The 20,661-nt window shown below is 41.7% G+C and overlaps 2 protein-coding genes across 2 annotated transcripts in view; one reads left to right on the forward strand and one right to left on the reverse strand.

Moving 5' to 3' along the window:
• The window catches only part of fmn2a (formin 2a), a gene marked incomplete at its 5' end in the record, with an annotated part of 77,551 nt that extends 75,829 nt beyond the window's left edge, over window positions 1-1,722 (forward strand). The window contains 2 exons of the mRNA XM_080740697.1: window positions 897-978; window positions 1,252-1,722. Of these exons, the coding sequence (XP_080596823.1) occupies window positions 897-978; window positions 1,252-1,278 (109 nt within the window). The 3' untranslated portion in view covers window positions 1,279-1,722. The remainder of the gene's footprint in view (window positions 1-896; window positions 979-1,251) is intronic.
• A 2,021-nt stretch (window positions 1,723-3,743) lies between these two features.
• Window positions 3,744-4,316, reverse strand: LOC308297616 (gremlin-2-like; the record flags this gene model as incomplete). Its single annotated transcript, XM_080741125.1, has 1 exon — window positions 3,744-4,316. The coding sequence occupies one exon, from the start codon at window positions 4,314-4,316 to the stop codon at window positions 3,744-3,746; it is 573 nt and encodes a 190-aa protein (XP_080597251.1).
• Between the last annotated feature and the right edge of the window lie 16,345 nt (window positions 4,317-20,661).

The following is a 20,661-nucleotide window of genomic DNA, read 5'->3' on the forward strand; positions in this document are numbered from 1 at the left end:
ATGAAGATATGTATTTGTAACGAAAAACATAATGTCATGAGCTTTGCTTATTCTGTAGGAAAGTATGAAAAGAAATTTGTAGTTATTAACTCTTTGCCCTTTGTTTTAGGCCAACATCCCAATTTCTCTCTCTCTCTCTCTCTCTCTCTCTCTCTCTGCCAGTGAATTAACTGAAATACGTTTGCACCTGTGTTGCCGAGGCAGGCACTCACGCAACACAAACACATTTTATGTCCAATTACTGTATTGTCACTCCCCTTTAATGTAGATATACACATTTTTGTGTTGTTAGTCACAGTTAACCGGATGCCAATACACTGATTATTTTTCCTTTGTAAGGCTAATGACTAGTGACACTTCTGGCTCCGTCTGTGCAGTAGTAAACTAGAGTGCGTCATTTCGAATAGCAAGTGATGAGACATAACTTCCTCCTGTCCAAACACCACCAACACATGGCCAACGTCTGAACAGTCTCACTGTTGGACCTGAATTGAGGGGTGTGTGCGTGCGTGTGTGCGTGTGTGCGTGTGTGCGTGTGTGCGTGTGTGTGTGTGTGTGTGTGTGTGTGTGCGTGCGTGCGTGCACTCAAAACTTTAATATTAATATATACTCACAATGGGTGCTTGAGAGAAATAGAGCCTGCACTCCAGCTATTACAGTACATGGAGAAGCACCACTTTATTGGCAAAACATGACAACATTTCGACACTCTAGTCTAGGGATCATCTTCGTGTGTGTGTGTGTGTGTGTGTGTGTGTGTGTGTGTGTGTGTGTGTGTGTGTGTGTGTGTGTGTGTGTGTGTGTGTGTGTGTGTGTGTGTGTGTGTGTGTGTGTGTGTGTGTGTGTGTGTGTGTGTGTGTGTGCTAAGTAAGTGACTGATGACAATGTTCTTCCAGGGTCAAAATGGCAGAGGAGTGTTTCAAGCAGGCGAGGGAGAAGGCCGCTTACAATGTCAAACCCAAACACGCAACTGGAATAGTACGTCTCCGTTCCTCTTTCTCTTATCCTCAAATCCTGTGTGTGCCCACTTTGTTTCTCCATAATGCCTAATCCTCGCACCCCTGTTCCTTCCACTCGTTCTTGTTGAATCAAAGCAAAATGTCTTCCTCACCTCGCCGCCTCCATACCACACCGACACCTGTCAGTGTGTTGGAGAAACAGAATGCCTGGCTGTGTGCTGACATGTTAAGATGACTGACGGGGCTCGCTGCTATAAATAACTCCAACCTGTCCTTGTTCTTTTCTCCACAGAAAGCCAAGTTGGGTCAAAAGATCTGAAGCGGAGGCTTTACTATCGCCAAGTGCGTTTGCACGAGCCAGAGAGGTTCGCTCCGATCTGCCTGTGACTCGACCGGTAATATTTTACGGTGGCGTTTGTGGGTTTAGTTTTTTAACTGCTCTGGGCCCGCTGTTTGTTGTTAGGTGGTCCTGAGAGGATATTTTTACCAGAATGTGATGGGCAGGTGCAAAGCTTTACATTCCACTATTTGATAGGACCCATGGAATTGTCTTTACGATTGCTCCTGAAAGACATCTGAAAGTTAGTTAGATTTAGGCAGGCTCAGTGCCAGAGTAATGCTTGTTAAAATGTGAAATATGAAGTCATATCCAGCCTTTCCATAGTATTTTATAAGCCATGGGTAGCCAGGGTCCTTCTTTACTGCAATTTTCAAGTCCGGTCAAGTCAGTCATGTTTTTCCGAAAATAAAAGATGGACTACTACACTCTTCCTCTGTACACCTCATTCAGTCCTATGTGAAGAGAAACACAAGCGTTTACGTTTATTAACCTATAAATCAGCTGTCAGACAGCAAGTGCCTTAAAGCACAGTAAGTCGTCAAGTGAGCCCTGTAAATAAAAAGATTAGCCAGAAACATATTACAGTACCTGTAATGACATGAACCTGTCTTACTTCACAACATGCTGAATCATGACAAATATTCTACAGCTGAGACAATCGTACAGTATAGCCTCATCTAGTGGGATGATACTTAACGCATTTAATAGCACAGTAGTAATTATAGATACTACCTATAATTAATACGGTTTACAAAGACTGCTTAAGATCCTCATCGAGGCTCTGTATCCTTTTTAATTTTTTTTCATACAAAAGGATCATGTATTTCAACAGTGTGATCTTACAGTGTATGTCAATTTTGTATTTGTTATGTTATATTATACGTAATATCTTGTAGTAGTTACTGATCCCTTTTGTGTGAATGAGAACTCTGCTGATGTCCTCAGTGTTAATTTAACTCTGAGAGTGTACAAATGTAATCACCAGAGTTTGGTTACATTTGCACACTCTCAGAGTTACGAATGATTTGCCTGTATCCTGGAGCATTACGCAGTCAAAGCCAGAGTGTCCATTTGTGTTTTGAATACATCCACAGAACACTAATATTATTACACATGATGAAGCAACGTGATTTCTATTTGGAACAAGATCGATTTATTTTCTGAGCTTCCACACTGTGAATAAAGGCATCAACCTGTATGAATGAGGCATCAACTATAGGAATTTCTTTTGATGCAAAATATTCGCTGGCGAGTATATCACATTCCTTTATTGTTTATTCGTCACATCCCGGTTTTAATGGGTTAAATTGACACTCCGGATTTGACTGTGTATCATCTCACGTGACTCCCAAGTGCAATAACAACGGTTGAGTGTGTTTCTCAGTAAATGCCTTTAACCATGAAAATATACTATTTATTGAATAATAGAATAAAATAAATCTAAGTAACATGTTTTGTACTGATGTTTATGAAGTATCAAAACAGTACAAGAAATGCATACACTCAAAACTGTTTTATATCAAATAGATTTAATATACTTTTGACATACATACTTACACACATATATTTTGCATTACCTCCTTTATATATAATCCAATACAATTTATTTACTGGCTAGTATATTTGTGGCAAATGTATATGGACAATTTCTGTGTCTTTTCCCTTTTAACGTGTTCATGACATCAGATCTTCTGAGAAGCCAATAGAAGGTCAAGTTACAGGGCTAAAAGATCAAAAATTAAACCACAAGGAGTTTTCCTTCTGATTATAACCTTGCTAGCTACTTCAATGAGCCATCTAATAAGACCCACCCACAGAATGTTGTTTATCAAAAAGGGTCATTCACCAGACTTGCTCTGTTTCAGGAATTGAACATTTTGTTAAGTCTTTCCAAGCAGCAATCCATTGCTTTTTGTGTCGGTAAAATGTTCAGGATGACTCTTGGATAACTCCTCCGAGTTCACAAAGAATCAAAGGATTCAAGAAACATGCAGGAACTCAGAAATGACTGTTCCTGCACTTCTGACACAAACTATAAACAATTTGTCTTCATCATGAGAAGAGGGAGGCAAAACTAAGCATGTCCAACATGTTCCCTGCTTCCTCTTCAGTGACTCCCAACAGTCACTGTTCACTGTCCTTCCATAATGTCTGTTGTCATTCATTGTAAGACCAAAGGTTTAGAGACAGTCACCATAGCCGCCAACTCCTCATAAAGTTCAAGCTTCAGCCCGCATCACCACTGTATTGTGAAGCTTGTGCCAGCTTGTGGAAATCATTTTATTATGTGGCAGGCTGTCATGTGTGCAATGAAACGAAATGTACATGAGGCCAATTCTGTCCTTGGAGAATGAACGTGTGGACCATTTTGTCCACGTTCATCTGAACGCTTATGTCACATCACAGAACAAAATCCTCTCGAGGGTCTCATTCAGAGTACGTTCTCACAGTTTCCCGCTGCCACTCACGTCCACAGACATACATCGGCACTGTTTGACCCTCTGCACCTTGCGGTGCCTGAAGGGGGGCTGCAGGCCCGGACAGTCTAGCTGCACGGTGAGCTGTGTGACCCGGTGTGGCCTGCAGAAGGAGCAGGACTGAAATGGCTCCTGGGCCTTGTTGTGGCCTCTCCTGCCGGAGCCCGAACCTCGACTCTGGCCGTGGCCCAGGCTGGGGCCCATGTGGCGGGGGATGTAGAAGGAGTTGCACTGGCCGTAGCAGAAGCGGTTGACCACGGTGCGACTGCGGCAGCCTTCCTCGCTGATGGTCTGGCGGAGGGGCTGAGTCTTGCACCAGTCCCGGCGGAGGTAGCGGCGCTCCGTCACCACCAGAGCCTCCCGGCTGGACGACAGCACCTCGGGCTTCCGTGGCAGCAGCCGGTGGTGGCGCTCCGTGGAGAGGTTTCCTTTGCTTTTGTTTGGCGATGGGATCGATCCCTGGGGGCGGAGCTTCCTCGTCTCCGCGGCGATGCAGAACACCCCAGCCAATAGGACGGGGAGAGTGATTCTCCAAAACATTCTGGAGAAAGAAACACAAATGAGAGAAAGAATGTCATATCAATCAGTGAAACATTCCTGTAAGGGTGTTTGTTTCAGTGGAGTCAGTAAAGGCACTTGAATTCCGTTGACACATGATTGTAGCAGTCTGTGTGAGATATAGTGAGTCTGTTCACAGCACTTATCAACCCCGGAGCTGCCATAGTCCAATTATGCGGGATCTCGTGTTTACAAGTGTGCGTATGTGCATTCGTGTTGAACCGCCTTCACTTGTCTAGCCTCCCAGGCATCATTGAGGAAATGAATCCATCACTGGGACCTCCATTTGTCAGCGTCTCTGTGTCATTACTTCTATTTGCTTTCTTCTCGGGTACGAAACTCTTCCAAAAATAAACAAAGCTCTGCCATCAAAGGACACACTTAAACACCCATAACGAGAAGGGGAAGTTGATTTTATTGGTCTTGTCGCCGGGTAAAATAATTAGGGCTTTGCTTACTCTAGTCATGAACTATGCCGCAGATATGTAAACAGGCATTAGAGAGGCCCATCTGCATGTTATTAGGGGAAGGGTTGGGGAACTGTACCCTTTGGGAGTCCACTCTCCCTCTCTCTAGTTATATATTCTATTGAGCTAAGTGAACTGGGACTGACCCTTAATGTCCAAGGTTCAAGATATCCACATCCACATGAGAGATGGGAGACCAAGATGAAAGTTGTTATAAACACTCACCATCACGTGCACTTCTGTACGTAGTGGCGAATGTTCAGGAGTGACCCCTATTCAAACACATGCATGCATGCAGCCACAAACCATTTTGCTCGCTTTCATGCCCGCATTCTCCCACTAGTTATTCTAAGACATTGAAATTGTCGTTGTACAAATTGTCTGTAGTGTCGAGAAATGTGGTTTTCAGACTTTTTCCAGGTCCCACTCTGACTCTCACACGAATACAGAGAGTTGAGTATGTGTCCGAGTGTACACTGTCAGCGTTTGCGCCAACACATTTTTGACCGTCACTCAAGCATCTTTTCAGCAGATGTTGCTCTTGACAAATGTTGCATGACATCGAGTCCGCAAACCCTGACTGAGAGCTAAACCGCCTCAAGGCCATTGGCCGCTCCTGTCCACAGACTCCTCTTTGCTGTGCACATCTTTAACATCCTCTTTCTTCCTCTGCTGGACCCAAAACGTGCTCTGACGTGGTACAAATGACTTTATCATAATCCACTTTGTTCTATGCCTCCATCTTTCGCAGCCCTTGACCCTCAGGGTCATGGTAGCTCTGTCCCGTTATGCAGGAGCACTCAAGTCTCTGCCTGGAGGAAACCATCCCGGCAGCACTCGCTGTAAGCTAGACACCAGCTGTTTTTATGGAGTTGCTGCATCTGAAAGGGATGGGGTCTGAATTCTAAATAGACTTCCCCTGTACTATTCCTCTTTAGGAACGCCTGTAGCGTTGAGAAGATAGGTGAGATGTACAAAGTGCTGGAGCTGCATTTTAACTGTTAGATATATAACTGCAGATATATATTTTTCCATGGCTTTCGAAACAGAGAGAAAAACCACATGGAACTTTTTTCCCCTTGGTTCCCAGTAATGAAGAGATCAGATCTTTGCAACAAAGATCACATCTTCTGTTCTTGTATGAACGAAAGCCAAGTAATCAGACCGTAGGTCCGTAGGTGAAGTTTTGGCATTGTGCATTTTGGGACGAACGGAAGCCTGACTCATTGACAAATGCCTCTCAAAATCAACTCTGCAAAATGAGCACTGTAGGAGTTGGGAATGGATTTTAGCCAAACATAACTATCCTGCAACATTTCAGATCATGGGGGAAAACACAGCACACGTCTGCACTTACAGTACATCCGCACACACAAATACAGATGCACACACACCACACACAGGCAGAATAACGAAGTCTCAGACCCCACGCTGATTTCTTCCACTATTCATTGCCTTAGAGAGCAGTGACCCCACTCCATCTCACAGCGATCTACCCACCCTCTATAACGCAGCCTCATTTGTCTTTCGCGGCAACTTCTTATTCGAGCCGATGACACTTTTAAATGGATGAAGGCTCCGGTCCAGGGCTCAGGCTTCCGTATAGGCCGAGTTCCCACTCTCTCTTTCTCCTGCCGCCCAGCCATTCACTGGTTAAAGAGGAGTGGACTCCGTCCACCAGCCCTGGTGAGTTACAAGGCCCTGGGGGATTTGCAGGGACGACCTGACCAAATGTGTACACAGCGTATGACGGATGGCCTATACAGTCAGCGGCCCCGCTCCCTCTCCACTTCCAAACTCGGCCTAAGTATGATAGCGCCGACCCTGCCAAGCTATCCTCATCAATCTCCGTGGCAAGACAAATTGCGGTTTTTGGGGGCTGGGAGTGGGAGGCTTCGGTTGGGGTGGAGGTGGGTGGTTGAGGTGGGTGAGGGATGGGAGAGTAGGGGGGGGGGGGGGGGGGGGGTTGGGGGGTATTGCTCGGTGTGAGGAGACAGGGCTGGGAGGCGGGGGGGTGGGGTGGTCGTAGAATTGGGACAGGAGTCTAATGATAGTGTACAGGGTAAAACCAACTCCACCAGGACCTTTCCCTCCACTGTGGAACTTTCAAACATTCTCCCTCCCTCCCTCTCTTACACTGTGTGTGTGTGTGTGTGTGTGTGTGTGTGTGTGTGTGTGTGTGTGTGTGTGTGTGTGTGTGTGTGTGTGTGTGTGTGTGTGTGTGTGTGTGTGTGTGTGTGTGTGTGTGTGTGTGTGTGTGTGTGTGTGTGTGTGTGTGCGTGCGTGTCTCGCTCTTTCTGTCTGCTTGCGTGTTGCCTATTTCTGTCACTCTCTTTACCCGTCTATCTTTCTCTCTCTTTTATACTTGTCCTAAATTGTGGCGCGGTGGAGACGGAAGGAGACTGTGGTTTTTGCTTATTAATGCAGAGACGGAGCTGAACCATGCTATCTATCTCTGTGTCTGCAAAACGCTAATATTGTCCACAAACGCAGAACCACAAATGCCAGACAGGGGATGTGCTTCAGTTAGCTGTGGCAGACCTTGGTTCCAAACGTCAGACCTCTAATGAAATTACAAGTACCAGAAACAAATACTTGAGAGACTGCTGAGCTGGACCGAAATCTCTCTTGAGAATAATCATCATCGTTGTGAATTTGCTTTGTTTTGCTCCTTACGGAATGCTCCCATTAACATTTTATGTCTGGATAACAGATCCAACATAACAAGAACTGTCTTTGGGTTGTTGTTCTTTGTGTGTGAGCTAAAATCAAAACAGGCAACGTAGCTCTTGTTTGGCTGCTAAATGTTTTACTGCGGTAATACAGTTAGTCAATAATTTAATCATTTTTTTAAAGCTTCCAAATATGCACACATACAGTATGTACTACCAGAGGGCCCTTTAAAAAAAAGAAAAAAAGAAACTATTCCCAGCATGTCATCAAAGGCAGGTTAAAACAAACAAAACCTGATGCCTCAATTATAGGTGCGTCAGAAAGTCTCATAGGCAGGCTGGTAAGTGCAGTTAATTACAGTAGAACTGCATTTAATTCACCGTGCAGCTCAAAGCTCATTCACACGCGCGCACACGCACACACACACACACACAGCTACACACACACACACACACACACACACACACACACACACATATGCACACTAAGATGCACACATCCTACAGTACAAATGCAGTCCTGTGCACAAACGCGCACGCATGCGCGCGCGCGCACACACACACACACACACACACACACACACACACACACACACACACACATACACACAGCATGCTATAGGGACAGGGAGAAAAGGGAGGGGAGAGAGACCTTTAATGAAAGTAGAGGTTTGATTCACATTGTGAGAGAGGCCGCCAATGTTTTCACTTGGAGCCAATTACACAGAGACCAACCATGTCATTATCTGTATTTGTAGCTTGTATTTTCCCAAACTGTGCTCTACTGCTGGCTCATTAATAGCGGGGGTGGGGGTTGGGGGCTCAATTTGGGGGCTTTGCTGTGTAAACGTGTCTCATGCCAACATCGCCAGGAGGCTGCTCAGCATTGTTTGGACAACCATGTGTCACCACAATTCATCTTGATAATGGCTGTAAAACTCCAGATACAGTACAGACAGCAAAACCTTCGTTGTTTTAATTTAACTCTCAGAGGTCCATTATTATGCTCTCAGAGTACATTTATACAATATTGTATTGTATTATAAACCCATAGGGGGAGGCCATTAATTAATAAAGTGAGATTCATTCACTGGGGATTTTAGTATTGATTCAAGGTCAAACACTGTACTAATACAGTATACAAGCCTAAGACTAAGTAGAGAAACATATTTCTGTAAAAACTACAGATCATCTTTTGCTGAAGAGAAACATTGTAGGAGCACAATGTTTGTTTGTTTTTTTCTTTTTTTGCACTGACTTTATCAACGATGAAGTGGCTGACATTACAGAACAGGAGTCATAGCTCTTCCTCAGCGCCTCTTGGGTGACCAAATGTCAGCCACTGAAGTGTAACAAAGTCAGTGCAAAAGTATCCTTTTTCATTTCTGTCGTGAGGTTTTTGTCTTGCCGTGCTCCTACTCACTTTCAGTGAATGGTCATCTTACGTTTTCACCGCAATATCTTTCTGTCAATGGGGATATTGAACAGGAGACCATAGAAAAATGTAAGCCTTACAATGTCCGATTCCCAGCTCTTTCTGCATTTGACACCTACCCAGGCTAGAGTTTGTAACACCACGTTTCTCTGGTTTGAAACAGTTAACCGTGTCATAGTAGTCAAACTGAACATTCTTGTAAAATAGCAGATCTACAAGCTCACAACTCACCATGTTGCAATGTGTTGTAACCCTGTAGATTAGGTATTTTCACAGAAGAGATTTGGTACAGTGTAGTTTGCATGGGAACAAAGGGGGAGGCCAAGTACAAACCCCTGGGGGACCTCGGTCAATGAAGTATAGGGTTTAAGTGGTTACATTTTGGAAATGATTATTTGTACGCATTTTTTGGCTTAGAAACCACAAGGACACTTCATGGAGTTTAACAACTGGGTACTGGTTTAAGTGTTCACTGATGATCGATTTCAGCACTTCGGAATATTGGACTGAGAAACCATCTCTAAACACTTAAGTCCTATGTGCAACATTGTGACCCTGTAGATGTGCTATCGTCTCTATTCTTGATTATTGAATACAATAGTTATAGCTGATGTGGGTGTTTTTATGGGTGCTCTTTTTGTATGTATACCGGTATTGTTTTATGTTTTTAATGGACCTCTGAGTTTACACAAATACAGTTGATTGATTGATTGATTGATTGATTGATTGATTGATTGAACATTTTGAAAATGTTTACATATAATGACATGCCCAAAATAGGGACGCCAGGTTGAAAGTGATTAATTACTGTCTAATCTTCTTTGCTGATATGCTGTACTTCTCAAAACGTATTAACATCGCAAGATCTCACGGCGACCCATGTTTGCACAACCCAGGGGTTGAGAGACCCTGCAGTTGGTGGTTTAGAATAGAGCAGCGTTCTGTAGAGTCACTGAAGGAGCTGTAATGTGTCTGCTCTCCAAATCCTCTTTGACATCAGTGCAGACTGGCCTGTACAAGGTGGCGCAGTCACCAGCGCTGTAAGACGGATCAGGAAGGCAAGCTTCTCTTTATTCACCACGCACACGCACATACACACGTACACACACACGCACACACACACTCAGACACGAAAAGAGAGAGTCGGAGAACAGATAAAAAAAATCCAATTCAACCACATGAACCCTAGCGTCCCTGTTCTGGACATGTCAATATATGCTAACATTCAGGGGAAAATAACTGATCTACAAGCTCACAGTGCTTTGCATCTTGACACGTGAGCTCGTAGCTCGGCTATTTTCGGAAAAGAGATTTGAAGTGGGGGGGGGGTATAGACCCTTGGGCAACCCCAGTCAATGCAATATAGGGTTGTGTAAAAAATGGGCCCAAATGCACCCATAATTCCATTTGGGTCAGTTTTTACACTCTCAGAGTCAAATTCCAACTGGGTTTCCTGAGAGGAGAGGATCCTGTACATCTTTGATGGTGATTTGCTAAGCACATCACATAGTAATCTCTGACTGCTCTGTCGTAGGGTTTCCTCCACAGCTGAAATTGCTCGTACTCTCACTGAGGCTTACAACATACCATCAACACTCACTCACTCTCCCGCTCCCATCGCTAATTCCCACAAGCCCTCGTTCACTCGCTAATTATAGTAATTTGGTGGACGCGTTCATCCAAAGCTCCTCACTGTGCTTCGAAGGCTTACATTTCTTAGTATGGGTGGCCCAAGTGGGAATCAACTCCCCAACGATGACATTTTTTTTTTTTTTTGTGAACCACTGTACAGTACAGTACAATACAGTACCTACTACACTTCTTCAGTCATTTGGTACCATTCTCTCACTCAGTCGCTTACTCACTTTAATGTACTTCACTGAATCCCGTAGACAATGAATCTCATGGACTATACTTAGTTGACTGGATTACTAAGGGCTCTATATTGGGCCCCCAAGCCCATTTAGACCTGGGGCCGATAAAAAAGAAAAAAGAAAATGTCTTCTAAATTCTCCTGAACCTTTTTATTCAAAAAACAAAAACAAAACAAATGACTGTATAGCAACAACTACACAGAGATGTTCCCGGCTTGAAAGATATAACAATGTATACAGTGTTGTTCCAGGTCTAAATGGACAAGGATAAGAGGTTAATGGATTACAATGTGAGCTCCTAGATCGGCTATTTTTGTTAGAAGACGGATGCCAGGGTACAAGTGGTTAGTTTTACCTTAGCGTAAGCGTTATGCCATCACATAAAGCAGTGGTTCTCAAAGTGGATTCCAGGAACTCTGTGGGTTCCTTTAGGGTGGTCTAAATTGACCCATACAAGTCTGTAACTCTGACAGTGTACAAATGGAACCAAATGGACTCTATTCGGGTCCATTTGGTTCCATTTGTACACTGTCAGATGGGGAGACCTTGTAATTTGAAAGTTTGAGAAACACTGACATACAGTATCCATTCATAAACGTTGAAATTATTTTTTTATCTTAATTTTTATTTTGTTGAAAGTGTGGTTTACCTATCTCGTGTCAGTGGGTCAGGGTAGTGAGGCTCTGAAGCTGCAGTCAGGTGCTGATGTCCGCCCTCACTGGTCCCGGCGACCGCATCCAGGCTGTGGTTTCCATGACAACATTGTCTGTAGTATCCCGAGTTTGTCGTCGTCGTTGCTTTGTTTCTCAAATCAGGACTCAAAAGTCTTAACGAGTCGATTATCCTTCTATACTGATTGCTCTTTTCTCCCTCAGTGTTGTCAGAGTGAGCCCGGTATCCTTGCTTGTGTAGTGGAGTCCGTCTGGCTGTGGTCCTATTTGAGAGCGTGTGTGAGAGTCTTGCTGTAGTGCCTGCCTTAGTTTTGAAATCCCTCGCCTGTTCCCTCCTCAAGATTGTGAGGCTTTCTCCTATTGGCCCTGATCACTGTGTGAATCAAACCCAAGCTTCACCTTTCTCTCCTCTCTCCTCTGTCATAACTTTCTATCATATTTCTTTCTTACTCCCCTCCCACTCCATTGAGCCGTTTCCCTCACACACCTCGTTCACTTTTTCTTTTAAACAAACTTTCTCCCTTTGCTTCCACGTTCATTATTTTTTCCTCTCCCTCTCTCTTCAATGCAGTTCTCACTGGGGGGGAGGGGGGGGGGGGTTGTTGAGTAAAGATGCTTTCTGTCACTTTGAACAATGAATAGGAAAGGTACGAGGACCATTCCCAACACCTTGATTTGGTTCCATTTCAGCTCATCATCATGCCATTATGATCCAAAATGTTAACCTCCACAATCAGTGGAGGGAAAGAAGTCCATAAATCATTGTGTGTATGTATTGCATGTACCCAGATGCACTGACAGGATGCTTTCAAATGGCCATGATTCACATTCCTTAAGTGCGACTGAGACAATGTTTGTCTGTCTGTGGTTCTCCCTAAGCTGACCACTGGGCACGAAGATGCAAAACACTGTCTGACTGTTACCCCCGCCATCAAAGAGCTGAAACGTCAGCAGGGTCGTGGAAAAACCTCAGCCGGGCACCGTCGGAACAATAAGCCTTTGAGCGGGGACAGAATATGATGACACTGTCGCATGACAAAACTTCATTTGTCATCGTGACACTGATTCGCCTTTTTGCTGATCTAGCTTGAGGAGGTGGGAGCTGAAGAGAGGCTGAGCCCTGTTCTAAGAAATGGTATATTACCATCTAGTGGCGACAAACTAAATTGCATTGGTTCATTCTTGAGTCTCCATTACAATTGAAAGAATAAATGTTGCAAGTAATTTACACACTGCTCCTACAGATTTTGCCCTAAAATCACAAAAATCACTACACAGTATGTCTACACTCATGTCATCAACATGGAAGATTTTGGCAAAACACATTTTTGCCCTATTTGTGGAGATAAGTGACCTACGGTCGCTTATCTCCCGATTAGGGAGTGTTACTGGTTTACCAGTCGGTATATTATATCATACTTGTTATAAGGTCTCTGTCGGGTGGAAACCTCATATGTCCAAAACTGTTACTTTTCATAATTCAAATGTAGCAAAACAGATCTAAAAGCTCAAAACGTGGAGCGAAACGACACCACGTTTCGAATTTGTTGATCTGCTACTTTTGCTACTTTTGTGTGACGCTGTAGCATGATCAAGAAGGGAATTAATTCAGGGAAAAACTAAAAGAATATGGCGGTTTCTGAGAAATCCAAGTCCAGACCACTAAAACAGATAAAGGGCCAACTTTAATAATATATTTTAAGTAAAAGTGTCTTTAAATATGGTATAAAAATAAATGCAGGAGAATAACAAAGACTTACGTTCTACATTAGACAGAAGACAGCATTTTTCCTCATTTCGAGTGTGACTTTACAAATGCAATGAAAACCATATGTGCTAATTATTGTAGTGCAATAAAATCAATGCAATGCAAAATAAACGCACGAAAACAAATAAATAAATTGTAATAAATATACAGTATTGTATATGCATACAGCACAACACTCCCATAGCGTGACAAATTATCTGATCTCAGATTGTGTATAGCAATAATAAACCGGGCGGATTTTGCAGTTTAGCTTACTGTTGTTTTCTCTTTGAAATCTTATTACAATTTTGATGTTTTTTTCCCCCCAACCTTTCTCTCTGACATCATTAGTTTGAGCTGGAAAGGAATAAGAGGGCAACTCCATAGGGTCTGGCAGTGACCATGGAATGAACTGGAAACAATTTAGATTCTTTTTTTTTTTTTTTTTTTTTACAGGCTTTTTTTCTTTTCATCTCTCCAGTCTGTCACTGTCCTAAACCAAGCTAGGGACACCTCTCCTCTGAGAACACTCAACATACACCTGAAGGGGCGTCACAAGGGGTAGGAAAGTGGGACTGAGTTACTAGGGCCCAAGGTGTTGGAGGGGCCTTAATAATTTTATACTTTAGCTATTGAAAAATAGCAGATATACAAGCTCACAGCGCGGCACCGAGTGCCGCGCTGCGAGCTTGTAGATCTGCTATTTTTAAAAAGTCGTGAAAATGTGTGCAAATCTTTGAATATATGTATTTTTTAAGCGAACATTCATAACTCAAATTTTGCTTCTGGGGGGTCCCTGGAACTAAATATGTTGAGATGGGGGTCCGTGGCCAAATACATACCATTTTGGGGGTCCTGCACATGAAAAGGTTTGAGCACCACTGACATCGAAACATAGGTTAGAAGGATTTGAAATATTCAAAGATTTCCATGATTTTTCAAAAATAGCAGATCTACAAGCTCGCAGCGCGGCACTCGGTGCCGCGCTGTGAGCTTGTATATCTGCTATTTTTCAATAGTTAAAGCACAGGGGCCCCACAGTGAATCCTTGTACCCAGGGCCCAGAATTTGGTGCGACACCCCTGTGCACCAGGTACCGTAGAAGGGGAGAGAAACTGGGAGAATCCTCTCCCTGAGACATGCAACATCTGGCTGGACGACAGATGGATGAACGGACGGCTGGCCGGGTCCAGCTCCTCATCTCTAGCTGAACCATGAGCTGATGGGACGGACGACGATGATGAAGAAGAAGAGGTGAGATGATCTGCACTCTCTGTGATCCGGAAGGAGAGAGAGAGAGAGAGACGAACAGCGTTGATTTCTAGCATGATGGCACAAGACTGGTCAGCCTCTGGGGAGCGTGGGGTTTCCCCTGCTGAGAGGGAGGAGAGAGAAAGATAAGGACATTTTTTTTAACCGATTAAGCTATTTTATATACCTTGTCGTGTGAGAGTGCATCACGTAAAAGTAGTGAAAATGGACGATCCACAAGCCCACTGCTATTTGGTCTAGTTTTGAAACATTTAAAAAATTCTGCCAATTTTGGAAAAAGTAGGGATGCCAAGTAAAATAATTTTGGTTTTAATTCAGGAGTCTTCCATGTTTTCAGGCCAAGGACCCCTTAGCTGCTGAGAGAGAGATGAAGCAGGGACCCTCACTACAGTACATACAGTATTGTATAAAATTGTGTTGCAGATTAAACCTTTTCAAAGATTTCATAGATAATTTCATAGACTTTGTTTGACATTTGATTTATTTTGATTTATTTATTTGCACAATAAGAAAACAAACAATACATGTTAACATTATTAAAAAAAAAGCATGAAAATATGTGCAGGCGAGAAAGGAAGCCCATAAAGGGCTTATACAAGGTTCTCACCTTAAGTAATAAACAAGTAAAGTTGAAACACAATATTCAAACTAGAAAACTAAAAAACAATTTTCCCTCGAAAGTGTGTGTCTGCGCGTGCGTGTGTGCGTGCGCGCTCGTGTGTGCGTGCTTGCGCATATGCAGAAGCATGGCCACTTTAAGTGGTAGAATTAAATGTAGAGGCTTGATTTATCAGGCTGGCCTTCAATCTATGTTTAAAATTACTAATTGAAGATGAGGATTTGGCAATAAGTATGTGTGTATTCCAGAATGAAGAACCTCTGTCTTTAATGGAGAACTGGCTATGTGTGATGCGACTAAAGGGAGGATGAAGATTGTCCGATTGTCTAGTATTATAATCATGAAATTGTGAATTGGTCTTAAAATATTCTTTGAAAGGTCTAGGAAGCATATTTGAAAGGTATGTACATTTATAAATGAAAGAACAGGATTGGACTATGTTAATGTCATAGATAGATAATACATTTAATTTTCTAAACAGAGGGGCAGATGGGGCCAAATAGGAAGAAGAAGTAGCTATTCTTACAAATTTCTTTTGGGCAATGAGTAATTTGTGTAAATTTGATGGATATGTACTTGCCCAAACAATATTGCAGTAAATGAGATATGGATAAATTAAACTGTAATAAAGTGTTAAGAGGCAAGCCTGATTAACCAAACCCCTGATTCTTCTGATGATACCAAGAGATCTTGAAATTTTGTTGGTTACCGTATGAATGTGTTCTTTCCAAGACAATTTTTCGTCGACTAGGACACCTAGAAATTTGGTGGATGAAACTTGATTAATTTCGATCCCACCAATAGAAATCTTAGCTCTATCATGACAGTATTTTTTGTTTTTACTTGCAAATACAATAAAATTGGATTTCTTTATATTTAGAGATAATTTATTTGCAAGAAACCATTCTGAAAGCATAGCTATGCCAGAATTAGCTTCCTTAATGAGCGAATCAAAATCTTTGTGGGTAAGAATCAAATTGGTATCATCAGCAAACAAAATGGGTGTAAAGGATGAAGACACAGCAGCTAGGTCATTTACATAAATAAGAAATAATAGGGGTCCAAGTATAGATCCCTGAGGAACTCCACATGACATCTTAACTTTGGATGAACAACAACCATTAGCATAGACAAACTGTTCACGGTTATAAACATAACTAGACAACCATTTCAATGTTACGTCATGAAAACCATAATTATATAATTTATCAAGTAATATAGTATAATCAACAGTGTCGAATGCTTTAGAAAGATCTAAGAATATGCCAAGAGCAAATTCTTTGTCATTAATGGATGAGTAGATTTTTTCTACCAGCTGTAAGAGGGCCATATCTGTGGAGTGATTTTTTCTGAAACCATACTGGTGCTCATATAAGATATTATGTTCATTTAAATGGTGCAAAATTCTGTTATAAACCAGTTTTTCCAATATTTTAGAGAAACATGGTAAAATTGATATTGGGCGATAATTATTGAAAGTTCTTGAATCACCAGATTTATGCAAGGGAATAACTTTGGCTATTTTTAAATCATTTGGAACCTCCCCAGATTTCAGAGATAAGTTGAAAATGTGAATAAGGGGTTTAATGATTGAAGAAGATACTGATTTGACCAATGAAGCACCAATATCGTCGTGACCAGCTGCTGATATCTTCAAGTTGGAAATTAATTCCAACACCTCTGATTCATTAGTTTCTTCAAACTGCGAAATACTAGGGAAGTTACCCTTAATGTAATCTAAATGATTACAATTGGGAACTCCCATATCCTTTGACAGAGATGATCCCACATTTGCAAAAAAATGGTTAAATTCATTTGCTATAACCACAGGGTCATTATATATCTTTTCACCATCTTTAAACTGAGATGGGAGGGATGCAGTACACTTTTTTTTGTTAAGAAGTTCATTGACAACCTTCCAAGTGAATCTGATGTCTGATGATTCTCTGAATTTATTAGAAAAATACATTTTCTTTGACATCCTCAATAGATGAATGAATTTATTTTTATATTTTTTATAAATCGCAGAATTAAGTGGAGTCGGATTAGTGAGGAATTTTTTATACAATTTGTTTTTTAAAATGGAGGATTTTTTGAGACCTGTTGTAAACCAGGGTTTCCAAAGACCTTCACCAGCTTTCTTCCTGGGTTTAACCAAAGGAAAGCAGCGATGAAAGACAGAATTAAAAGAATTAATGAATGAATGATAAGCATGCTGTACAGAAGAATGTTCATAAACATCATCCCAGGAAATGTTGTCAATCAACCTTCCAAACTGCTCCATGTTTTTAGCATAATCTAGCATAATTTAGCACATCTATGTTGGATTCATGTTAATGTGTATTTTCGGACTTTTAACCACTTAAAATGTTGATACTTAGTAAACTTGACTTGGGCTCTGTACTTTGTCTAACCTCTTTGCCGAAAATAACCGATCTACAAGTAGATCTGCTATTTTTGGCAAAAGTTCTCCTCAGAAAAGGGATGCTAGGGTTCAAGTGGTTAATGTAAAAAGATTATCCTGTCAAACAGAGATTTGGTGGACCCCCTGTAGCAACTCTGAGTACCCCTTAGGGGCCTGGACCCCCTGTTAAAGAACCCTGTTTTAATAACATACCATATACAAGGGTGCTACACTCATACTGTATGCCTAGTTTATAGCTACTTTAGTGACAACGGTGTGCAGCTGCGAGTGTGGCACTCACACATGTACCAGAATCCAGTTGCTGTACAGAGTAGTGGATGGAGATTTCATGTTACACACCTCACATCCATTCTAGTGTAAAAACAAAAAGCATAGTGCGGGTTGAGGAGAGTCTGGCAGAGGAGCAAGTGAGAATGTATCATCGTTTATATTACCCCAGGCACGTTATAAAAAAAATCAATGTCTACAAATTCTTGGCGAGCAATGTGAGTGATGTGAGATGTGAGAGCGATGCCGCGAGGGCACTACTACCCTCATGAATGTTTTGTTGAAACATGAAAAAAGATAGTAAAAAGCAGTGGGAGTGCCTGAGGCATTATCTCCCTTCTCCACCATGGAGGTCATGTTTTGGTCCCCAATGTCACAGGGGTGCGTGCGTGCGTGCGTGCGTGCGTGCGTGCGTGCGTGAGTGCGACAATGGTGGCACAGTGAGACGCCGGAGGACGCCAGTATTGTTTGTTCTACAACATCTAACAACCACACACCCTTTCTAACTACGAGCGTTAATGTAGTAGGTGCCAATTTTAGGAAGCACCATAGAAGACAAGGAATCACCATAGATGATAGGGAGGATACATACAGATGACAGGAAAGCAACTTTGGAAGTACCATAGAAGACAGGGAAGCAGAACTATAGGGCTCATGTGCACCAAATTGTCATTGAAGTTATCACGAGCACGTAAAACCCTGATCACCCTATGGACCTTCTTTCCTTCAAACCTTAAGCACACTTTTAACCGCACAATCTTCTGTCACCTGACTTTTAAATGCCAAGTTTGCCACTAAATGCCACAGACTGCCAGTCTGCCAGGAGTTGGAAAGAGTTTTTGTAGTCTCTTTGCTGTTGAGTCACCTTTAGACTAGCCACATTATCCATGTCAAATTGAGTTTATTTTATTTGTTTATTTTTGTGCTTCTGCTAGTACGATAAAGATATGACAGGATACTGTCTGATTGATTCATGAGTCTGTCAGGCTCATGAATCAAACCTCAGACTCACTGTCAGGCTGCACCAGAGCCTATAACCACTACTAGGCCAACTTTGGATGATTTTGAGCAAATGTTCGTTTTATGTGTTGGTCTCTCATGTTATCTCCAGGAATCTGTTGTGAGGTGGTCACATGTTAATTCCAGGAAGCAGGATGTTAGGTTGATTGAGAACATGTGGGTAGACTAGACTAGACTGAGCTCAGAAAATGCCTTTTGAACATTGGTTTGTTTCTCTTGTTGTGACATAGTAAGTAAATCTATCCACAAGTTTCCAACATCCCATCGTGCGTTGCACAGAAGGTGTTGCGCAGAAGGCGTGCAGCAGTTCGCAAACTTGTATGTCAGCTGCTCTCCGGATGCATCCCACATATAATTCTGCAGTAAATTCCCGCAGAAACAGGTGGATAGTTAAAACACCTTAGTAATGATTCAGTGATCATTTTTGGAGTAGGCTACAGTATGTATCATGTACATTGAATTGCATTTTTATGCTTCAAATGGGTAGACTTGTTGACGTTTAGGCTACTTACACCATAGGTGTAGACATGTAGGCTATATTTAGTAACCTGAAAGCAGGATAATAAATAATTGATTAAAAAAAGAAAAAGAAAAACTCAAAAATAATTGTGTCTACTTAACATGGTTGTTGGGATGAAAGTGGAAAAAAAGAAAAGTTGTACAATGCCATAATACTACAGAGCCCCTAAAGGGACATTGAGATTTGTTTTCTCCCATTATAACAAATTTTATGTATGCTTGTTTGTCTAATTGTTATTTAACCTTTTCTTCAGTAAAATCCTGCCAACTACATCACATGGCATCTTCCTTGGAGGAGTTGATTCCAAAAAAAGAGTCTAGCTTGTTTTGTAGTTCAGATCCACTGACATGGGAATAGTGTAAAAAAAAAGTTCATACTATGTCATAGAAAATGAAGTATGCATTACTCTAGTTTAAACAAAATGCTATACAGCAGGGATACTCAAACATCTGAACCTGGGGGCCACATAACACAAATGTCAAGGGGCCATTGGCCAGTTGATAAATTGACATTACTTGATACGTCTCTCTTTTATTTGCTTTATTTTCACTTAAGACAAGTGCAATGTGCATTATTTTATGGATTGGAATTCCATTTATATTCTGTCAATGACACAATTTGTAATTTGTAATCAAAGTAAGTTGCAACATTTTCTCTCTTTATAATAATTCTGTGCAATTAGCATATTCCACACAAACACTAAAACAAACTAATGTACATTTGTCTGGGTTGATATCTGTCTGCCTGCTATCAAGTGGGATGACATTAAAGATAGCTGAGCACATCTCTCTTTCAATTGCTTCACACTGTTATTTATGACTTGGCCCACATTCAACACAAATGGCTTTTTACAGAATAAAACGTGTGAAAATAGATAGTTATGGCCAAGGAAAATAAAATAAAATCAAACAATCTAGCCTACTTAAAATAGATTACCCAGACTGTTTAGCTACCAAATGGCTAATGCAGTTGTTAAGTAGAGCTACTGTGTATCTCTCTTTCATTTGATTTGCATTAGGCCTACAATGACGTTTTGGGTATGCTAATTAGTCGGGCAGAGCCACTGGTAAAAATAAATGGCGATTTTTGTTTGTTGCAAAAAATGCATGAAATGGAAGTGGTTGGATTCCATTTACGTAAATTGTTTTCCCTCAGTTACTAGAATAGCTCAAAACAAAAAAGCCCAAATGAAGCAAAGGTTGAAATCACACAGCAGGCCATACTGATGGAGTTAAAACTTCCGCTGCAGCAAATTAGAAATATGATACTAACGCACAATCAAAAAAAGTATGATTTAAAAAAAAAAAACACATCAACCTTACCTGGAAGCAACATCCT

This window comes from Nannobrachium achirus, assembly GCF_963921795.1.
Source record: "Nannobrachium achirus genome assembly, chromosome: 13".
Classification (NCBI taxonomy): Eukaryota; Metazoa; Chordata; class Actinopteri; order Myctophiformes; family Myctophidae; genus Nannobrachium; species Nannobrachium achirus.